This window comes from Xenia sp. Carnegie-2017, unplaced genomic scaffold (assembly GCF_021976095.1).
Source record: "Xenia sp. Carnegie-2017 unplaced genomic scaffold, XeniaSp_v1 HiC_scaffold_14, whole genome shotgun sequence".
Classification (NCBI taxonomy): domain Eukaryota; kingdom Metazoa; phylum Cnidaria; class Anthozoa; order Malacalcyonacea; family Xeniidae; genus Xenia; species Xenia sp. Carnegie-2017.
The window spans coordinates 1,213,094-1,223,156 of NW_025813447.1; the positions used below are offsets into that span (position 1 = coordinate 1,213,094).

The 10,063-nt window shown below is 36.2% G+C and overlaps 1 protein-coding gene across 1 annotated transcript; it reads right to left on the reverse strand.

Annotated features, from left to right (window-relative positions):
- Window positions 1-7,325: 7,325 nt before the first annotated feature.
- On the reverse strand, window positions 7,326-9,743 carry LOC124434396 (tyrosinase-like). Its single transcript, XM_046984289.1, has 4 exons — window positions 9,595-9,743; window positions 9,100-9,269; window positions 8,320-8,608; window positions 7,326-8,214 (listed from the first exon to the last, which is right to left on the reverse strand). Exons 1-4 carry the CDS (start codon window positions 9,665-9,667, stop codon window positions 7,979-7,981), a joined length of 768 nt encoding a protein of 255 aa, XP_046840245.1. The 5' UTR covers window positions 9,668-9,743; the 3' UTR covers window positions 7,326-7,978.
- Window positions 9,744-10,063: the final 320 nt, after the last annotated feature.

The window sequence follows — 10,063 nt, forward strand, 5'->3', positions numbered from 1 at the left end:
TTAGTTTGGCCAACAAGTCGCGGTTAAAGCAAGCTTGTGAAAAACTCATGACACAAACTCAACCTTCCATAAGGGAAGTATCTGAAGTTATAGGAATCTTAGTGGCCAGTTTTCCAGGAGTAGAAATGGGCCCTTTATTTTACAGACAACTGGAGAATGATAAAATTTCAGCACTTAAGGCCTGCAGGGGCCATTATGATGAGGTTATGACACCTTCCAAAACCAGTCTGGCTGATTTGCGATGGTGGGCGGATAATATAGAAACCACTTATAAGACAATTTCAAAGCCTAAGCCTGAGTACACACTGTTTACTGATGCCTCATTGCTTGGCTGGGGAGCAAATTTCCAGGGAAAGTCTGCAGGAGGGCAGTGGTTACCCACTGAAGCTGTGCAACACATTAACTATCTGGAAATGTCTGCAGTCCTTTTGGGTTTACAAACCTTTTGTTCTAGTTTGTCCAATACACATATTTGCCTAAAAACCGACAACACAACTGCAGTGTCATATATAAATAATATGGGGGGAAGTCAATCATTTCAATGCAATGCCAAAGCTAGGGAAATATGGATTTGGTGCATTCAAAACAGCATTTGGCTTACTGCAGTACACTTACCAGGCAAGTTTAATGGGGAAGCAGATAAAGCTTCTCGAGTTTTCATGACCAAACAGAATGGCAGTTGAATCCTAGCATGTATCAGTATATTGTTCAGTTTTTCGCATTTCAACCGGATATTGATTTATTTGCTTCAAGGCTCAATTATCAGATACAACCTTATATTTCATGGAATCCTGACCCAGGAGCCTTTGCAATTGACGCATTTACGTTTGACTGGACTAATCGTCGATTTTATGCTTTCCACCTTTCTCTTTATTGGGCAGGGTGCTACAGAAAATAGAACAAGATCAAGCTACAGGAATATTAATTGTCCCAGATTGGAACACACAACCATGGTATCCCATTCTCCGGAAGATGCTACTCCAAGAACCGCTGTTGTTGCCTTACCAGAAGGACATTCTAATATTGCCCTACAAACCAGGGTTCAACATCCTCTGTCACAGAGATTACGACTGATGGCCTGCAGTTTATCCGGCAATCAATCGAAAGTACAGGAATCTCACCAGAGGCCACTGAAATATTAATGTGTTCTTGGCGTAAGTCAACCCGGCAGCAGTACAAGGGATACTTGGAACGATGGACACGATTTTGTTTAAAAAATGGGTTTCAACCATGTGCCCCACAGATCAATGAGGTAATTGATTATTTATTATCCTTGTTCAAGTCCGGTTTGGGATATAGTGGCATAAATACAGCACGTAGTGCCCTTTCATCGGTTCTCTCATTGCACGACGGCGTTTCTCTTGGATCTCACCCTTTGGTCATCAGATTTATGAAAGGGGTATTTGAACAAAGACCAAGTTTGCCAAGATACACAGCTACTTGGGACGTCAATATTGTGCTTAGCTATTTTAAGGCGCTACCTTTGGCTGAACACCTGTCACTAAAGGAACTTACATTAAAGTTGGCAAGCTTGCTGGTGATATTGTCTGGGCAGCGACTGCAAACAATTCATCTGTTGCATATTGATCACATGATATTGCAGGAAAACAAAGTTATTTTCCAAGTCAAAGGGCTGGTGAAGCAGTCAAAACCCGGCAGGCACATAAAGGATTTAGAGTTTGAGGTATACACACCGGATGAGAGATTATGTGTTGTCCTATGCCTTAAAGAATATCTTAAGCGGACTTCCGTCATTCGAGGACAACAAAAACAGCTATTGTTGAGTTTTGTTAAACCCCATTCTGCGGTATCCAAGGACACTTTGAGTCGGTGGATCAAAACAATAATGGAAAAGGCTGGGGTAGATATGAACATTTTAAAACACATAGCACACGTTCAGCTTCTACGTCTGCAGCATCACTATTGGGAGTGAATATTCAAACTATAATGAATACGGCTGGCTGGACTAATGCACGAACTTTTGCAAAATTTTATCATAAACCAATTGAGGGTTTAGCTAATTTTAGTCAGGCATTACTGCACAATGTTATTTAAAAATTTATTTTTTTGTTTTGTTAGAGTATAAAATTAGTTATGACTGGTACTGGTTTGGTTCATTCAGTTGTCTCATATCATTGGTACTTTAAAGTCTCATGTAATCCCGTAGTGACGTAGCAATGGTGAGGTAGAATTAAAAATTAAACGAGCTTACCTGTAAGTGAAGTTTGATTGGGATTCTACCGATCCATTGCGAGGAACGAAGGGACATGCCCTATATTGGATTTACTCTTTGTTATGTAATAGATATTAGTACTGTGTAGATTATTGCCGATTGTAAATGGCTGCTAACCCCGACCCAAGGTTATAATGATATTCGACAAGCGTTAAATATTGAAGTTGTGATCGCTGGCGCAATCTCATGTAATCCCTTCGTTCCTCGCAATGGATCGGTAGAATCCCAATCAAACTTCACTTACAGGTAAGCTCGTTTAATTTTTAATTATATTCTATGTTTTTAAAGTTCCGCATTCATATTTAAAATGTCATTTCTTCCTTCATTGAACTCTGGCGTTTTTCTCATGGGAACTGAGATTTTTGGTTGATAATAAACTTAGCTATACATGCTAGCACTGTCATATTTTTTCTCGGATAAAAATACCTCCTATTTTGAAAACAAACTTTCCCTTCTTAGTTGTCACTTGACACTCTTGAGTAAACTGACATCTTTATCATATTTTATGACTATTAGCATCAATTACCACAAGGACTTGCTATATGGCATTGAAAATAGACGGCTTTAAAACATAGTTTTTCATTACCTTTTTAAATAACGTTTGATGAAGTCTTACAAGGTAATCGTAGCGTCTTTTGAACGGCTGTTGTGTCGAAGCTATCTTGTACGCATCGACAAATTTTCGTCTTTCGTGATAAGACATAGAGGTGAATTCTTTTCGTATACGTAGGTCGCTGCGATATCTTTTAGCATATGCTGTGCAAAAAAATCAAAGTTGCGTAAAAATTTAACATCACAAAGAGTCGGTAGCTATATCAACGACTGCACACTGTTCATTGTAGTTGTCAAGGCATGTATGATAGTAAATACTCTGAAAAAATGTTTTGTCTTCCTCTCAAAAAATGTTCTTGTTTTGAAGGTAGGAATCATTCAGTTAAGGATACTGTTTTGTGTTGGATTTGGTTATCGTCTTACAATTTAGTACTGTCTATTAACTTCAGTTCTTTCATGAAAGTTATTCATCCCGAATTAATTGCAACATTGCCACTGATGAGTAACAAGACTATTCTTACTATTGACTAGAAGATGTTGAGCACTCAAGACCGACACTATCAGTAAATATAGAAAGGATCTTTTTGTAGACATATTACAGTGAATCTCTTTACAGCCTTTTAAACCTCTCCATCATTTCCTGAAACGCTTTGTCGCTAATTTACACTAAGACGCCCCCTCGCTAAAACAAACATTTTTTGTTGCAAAATTATCAACAATTAACTCTTGGGCGACGGCGATTATTTATGCAAAAATTTTTAATAAGTTATATATTTCCGGAAGTGATTGTTTCATCCAAAATATCTCATTAAATACTTTTGTAAAACAAATCACGCCATTAGATAGCCTGAAATAAATGCCTTCCGTTGATATAAATTTTATTACTTGCATAAGTTTTAGAACGATTAAATCGCTGTTTCTCTGCCATCAACAAAATGCATAAATTACAATGCAATGAAACACTTCAACAAGCTTGTCGGAATTATAGAGTTTTGTGTTGTAGATATGCCAAAACAGACAAGACCATAGTAAAATTCACTCAATTTTCTAAATGAGATGAAATTTCAGCTTTTCACAATCAAAATTAGTTCGGTTTTGTCAATGGAGTATTATTTCCTTCTCGAATTTTATTTTTAAGCCGAACGTCTGTTACCATGGCGATATGTTAAGACCACGGTTATACTTGATCTTAGGAAAACAAATGATGCTGAGTCAATTCCCGGGGCAATTAAACCGCACTGTTTGAATTCAAAGATGGATTTTCTTATATGATCGATTAGCAAACATTGTATCTGCGTGGCTACCATACCTGGTCAGAAAATTTTCTTCAAGGTCATTTTGAACCTCTTCAGTATCGTCGGGCTGTCGTGTAGCAAGAGGTTCAAACTATATAATCTTTCTCCGCTAAATTTCGGACACGAGGCATAACTGAAACATGCTGAAAAAATTCACAGAATTAATTGCTTCCATCTTCTTCCCATTCAATTGGATCTTGCCGGGATGATTTTCACGAGCAACTTCAAATTTGCACAGCCAGCTGTCCGGCTGTATATGCTCCAGGTTTCGAAAACTTTGCCAAGTTTCTTTACTGGAATTGGGAAAATTTCGTCAAATCGAGATGTAATACTCACTCGAAGTTCTTGACATTGTGTGATAAAATTTGAATGCAATCATTATCTTTTCGAGCATCTATACATACGTTGCCTTTCCCCTCCTTTTTCTACCTTTGTAGTTACGTCAACAACCAACCAGCCTTGTATAAAAGGTACATCCTTAAAGATAGCGACGATAAACTGCTTAAATTTAACACGAATGTAATATCACGGAACGACGACCCTTAAGATGGCAAATTGACGAAAAAAGTTTTATTGAAGTAATGCACTCAATGTTACCTGAAATGTTCCAGCTTTGACGTTCACATCGGCATCATCGTCGTCGTCTACATAGTTATTTGATGTCAATTCTTCCCAGTGATCTGAGAGTTTGGCAAGCATTTTTTCAGTTTGCATTGCAATGATCTAGCTACTACATTCTTTAAATTATCTTCGATCTTCTTAACCGTTTCCATTACCCTGTAAAACAATGAGACAATTTTCTACGGTGAAAGATTTACAGCTTGTGTTTTTATTATCAACAATATCATTGGTGGAAAGCCTGTTAGGTTTTGTGATGCGCCATCTACCTTCTTTAGTATATGTTTACTTACAACAACAAATAGAGATATCACAGATAACTATTATGATCACATTTAATGTTCAACGTCAATGTCTGTTGTCTACGATCTATCTTACAATGGTTAAACTACTTCTATTTATAAAAGATATTACGTATGGATATATTTGTTTCTTTGCCAAATATTGCTAATTTACAATCAACGGAAAGCTATTAGGAACTATAAAAAATATTGTGATTAATGCACATAAGTATCTCTTAAAATAATCATTTAGTTAGTTACACTTGACTTACTGGTTTACTAATTACAGGAAGAATATGGGAGCATATCTTAACAAACCTCGCCGCATCTCATGTGCAGGTCCACCTACCTTCATTTTTCACGCTTTTATTCCAGCATCTGTATAAACCAACTCTGTATTCACAGCCATATTCCGTGTCTTGAACTTTGCATCTTTCATTGCATGCCGTGTCGCCCTAAAATGCAATCTTGAGTCTTGACCTCCACTTCGAGTAGGAACTGCACCCAAAGTGTTCTATTTTTGAAACTGTGAACCATTCCTGCTCGCGTACTCCATCGAATTTTTCATTTTCTCTTTTTCATATATCAGTTCATTGCCCCCGTGTACTATTGTTATTTTGTCTAATTATATAGTTGAATGTCAAAAGTACTATTTTCATTATAAAATTAGAACCATCTGATGTTTCTCGTTAACCTAAATAATTAGGTGTATCGGTTGCAAGCACGTGACAAATATCTTTCAGTTACATACTGTTCATGATTTGCACAACAATTATTCTTACTTTGGGTCGAACTTACATTTTTCTCTTTGGTTGTAAATCAGTAGAATTTTTGCACGTTTTAATCATATCTTTTGCAGCCAGCCTCGATGTAATTCATGTTGAACTCTGGATGATCTATTTCAAAAAGATTAGAAGCACTTGTAAGTGTTGTCACATTACTGTGAACACCAGTTTTATTTGCAAGCGAGGGTTTTTTCTGTGCATGTTTAGAGCAAAACATAAAAAGGATGCATTTTTTTGTAAAATGAATTGCATTTTTCTAAGATTGTTTTTACATTTGCTTTCGGTAAGGATACAGTAGATCATAGAACTGGAATAGTAGCATCAAGAGATTTGCTATTGGCCTTCGCTTTTTTTTGTCATATTTGAGGCCCGTTTCAAACGTCGCATTTTAGATGCGCTGAATACATTTAATACAAAAGCAATTGAGAACAAATTCCTCATTATCTTTTGTTTTAGATACTTTCGACTCATGTATAATGCTACGTTTGAAACAAGCCTGATTTGCAGTTTTTAGTTTTATTGGCTTTATGCTTTTTATTAACGTGTTTACCTTCTTTTCTCCTAAGTTGTAGTATCGCTTTCTCGTGATCCTTTGGTACAATCATTGAAGAATAACTTACTTGCAAGTTGTTTTTTTATTTTTTTTTTGTCCAGTGTCGTTTCTTGTAACAATCTCTACCTGGAATAATATTTTACTTCCACATTTAGACATATATTTGTAGGGAAAACAACTCGTTTTCTTTTCGTGTTTTTTTGGTAGATAAAGAAATGTTACCATTGCTAAACCTTTCAAATCCTGCACTGGGTTTTGGTTTTGTTGCTGGTTTGGTGGGTTTTTCCAATACAACATTTATATAGAACGCTTTGAAAAACTTCCTTCCTTTGGGCTGCTATATTATATACATTCTGCACTTTGCATGGTTTCACTCTAAGAACATGCTTACATAGATGGTTTGTTTAGGTACAGAGGAAGAATAACAAGTATATAGGTAGGATGCTGATTTTAGAACTGCTATGTAGTGTAGCTAAGATGCCGAGAGAGAAACCAAAAAGGAGATACATGAATGTATTGATAAGGACGACATAACGTTTAGTGGTTTGAAAGAAGAGATGAGTACTGATTTATGATGAAAATAAAGACGCATTTTTTGAATTGTTAGATTCAGTAGCATTTAAAAATTTTAATGGAAAGGCAAGGGTATAGACTCTCAGATCTTCTGACAATCTGAGATAAAGTCTGCAAGCCCGTGGAAAAACTTCATCAATATTTGAACAAGAGGCCAGATCATGTGTTTTCAATTACATTCCTGTAGGCCAATGAGTGAGAGAAATCATAGCGGCTTTTGAGTTAGAATAAATAAAGGTTCTTTTGATCTAACACATGAAAAACGCTTCAACAGAATGAAACTCGTAATATAGATAATGACACTCAAACAATTGAAAAATATTGTTCTGTAGGTTTAATTTTGCTTGTATTGTAAAGTTTCCTGTATTGTAAAGTTGCTGAGGCGTTCTTTTTGGGGGAAGCACTATGCAGACAAAAGAAAAACGAAATACTACCTTGTGGTTTCTAAACTCTTCTTTTTAACACAAGAGTAAAGTTCTTAACCAATAAAAATGCGGTGAAGTCAATGATCTAGTTTTGTAATGACAGCGGTTTGCTGCAGTATGTCCCTTTCGACTATGGCCTTAGAAGTATAGAAGCTTCTTATGAAACCTCTACCTTAGAAACCTCTTAAGAAATAAAAATGTGGTAAAGACAAAGATCTTGCTTTAAAATGACAGTTCGCTGCAGTATGTCACTTATCTGATTAGCATCAGAGCACTTCTTATGAAGCATCTATACTGTAAACTGCTGTGTAACGATTTCATTTCAACACATGTTTAATCTGGAAAAGTGATGGAAACACTATAACCAGAAAGGTTCCCACGACAAAAATATTGAGCTAAAGCAGGTTTCTTTAAAGTCCTAATGAAGAAAATTGACTGTGAAAACTTTAGTTCAATGTCTGTTTTTCTCTTTTTCGTCATCTTCACAGCACCATCCTGATGTTTTCCCCACTAAAGGTGAACTTAATTTAAGGCATAGTGCTTTGTACCCGGGGAAAGGATCCCGATATTTCAATACCACTCCGCGATCCCCGAGGTCATTATAATCCATGAAATCGCCAACTCTGTACCGTGAACGCTCGAGATGTGAATTCAAATCATCGTTTATCGCCCATTTGTATCGTATTCCATTCTTTTGCCAATCATACCATATTTTATCAATAAACGCGTGGTGTAAAAGAAATTCTGGCGTGTTACTTGCTTTTCCAACTCCATTGTGCCCCGAATACAACAGTGTAATTCATTGTGATATGTATCCTGCACAATATCTTCGAACCTCTTGAACTGTGTAGGCTTTAGGAGCAAGGTTCTTTGTACATGCCTGCAATTAGGCATTCGACCTGTCAATGTTGGGGACACATGTTATTTTAGTTGAAAATACACCATATCCACTGGTTATTTTGAAAAATACCTGAAGGAAGAACTATTCTCCACATTATACTGACCTTTAAAATTCCGTTTGAGACATCCTCCACCCGAATGGCGGGCAAGTCGCCATTTGTACACGCTGAACGGGCCATCTTTCACACAGTGAAATAAACCCTTTCCATTCCCTCCCAGTCCCCAAGATTTCTTGCTCCATATTGATCCAGTATCCGTTGCCCAAATCCTTTCACCAGCAATGCTCCAATCCCAATAAGGAAGAGTCACATCTTTATGAATGTAACGAAATAGGTTTTCAAATTGAAGTAAATACCAACGATGCCACGGAAAGAAATGTTTCTGTGAGTGAACCTGTAATAACACAAAGACACTGAAATATTTACAAGAGAAAATATTGTATTTCAAGTGCTGTTTGATCAAATGTCATTCCTGTTATATGGTAGCATTTATTGAAGGAAAAATTTGCATGTGGAAAAGTGTGAAAAAAACACAGATGTAGTTTTGAATCTGTGATGTTGAATAATTATATTCTATGTTTTTAAAGTTCCGCATTCATATTTAAAATGTCATTTCTTCCTTCATTGAACTCTGGCGTTTTTCTCATGGGAACTGAGATTTTTGGTTGATATTAAACTTAGCTATACATGCTAGCACTGTCATATTTTTTCTCGGATAAAAACACCTCCTATTTTGAAAACAAACTTTCCCTTCTTAGTTGTCACTTGACACTCTTGAGTAAACTGACATCTTTATCATATTTTATGACTATTAGCATCAATTACCACAAGGACTTGCTATATGGCATTGAAAACAGACGGCTTTAAAACATAGTTTTTCATTACCTTTTTAAATAACGTTTGATGAAGTCTTACAAGGTAATCGTAGCGTCTTTTGAATGGTTGTTGTGTCGAGGCTATCTTGTACGCATCGACAAATTTTCGTCTTTCATGATAAGACATAGAGGTGAATTCTTTTCGTATACGTAGGTCGCTGCGATATCTTTTAGCATATGCTGTGCAAAAAAATCAAAGTTGCGTAAAAATTTAACATCACAAAGAGTCGGTAGCTATATCAACGACTGCACACTGTTCATTGTAGTTGTCAAGGCATGTATGACAGTAAACTCTCAAAAAATGATTTGTCTTTCTTTCAAAAAATGTTCTTGTTTTGAAGGTAGGAATCATTCAGTTAAGGATACTGTTTTGTGTTGGATTTGGTTATCGTCTTACAATTTAGTACTGTCTATTAACTTCAGTTCTTTCATGAAAGTTATTCATCCCGAATTAATTGCAACATTGCCACTGATGAGTAACAAGACTATTCAAACACAGTCTTACCATTGACTAGAAGATGTTGAGCACTCAAGACCGACACTATCAGTAAATATAGAAACGATCTTTTTGTAGACATATTACAGTGAATCTCTTCACAGCCTTTTGAACCTCTCCATCATTTCCTGAAACGCTTTGTCGCTAATTTACACTAAGACGCCCTCTCGCTAAAACAAACATTTTTTGTTGCAAAATTATCAACAATTAACTCTTGGGCGACGGCGATTATTTATGCAAAAATTTTTAATAAGTTATATATTTCCGGAAGTGATTGTTTCATCCAAAATGTCTCATTAAATACTTTTGTAAAACAAATCACGCCATTAGATAGCCTGAAATAAATGCCTTCCGTTGATATAAATTTTATTACTTGGACATGTTTCAGAACGATTAAATCGCTGTTTCTCTGCCATCAACAAAATGCATAAATTACAATGCAATGAAACACTTCAACAAGCTTTTCGGAATTATAGAG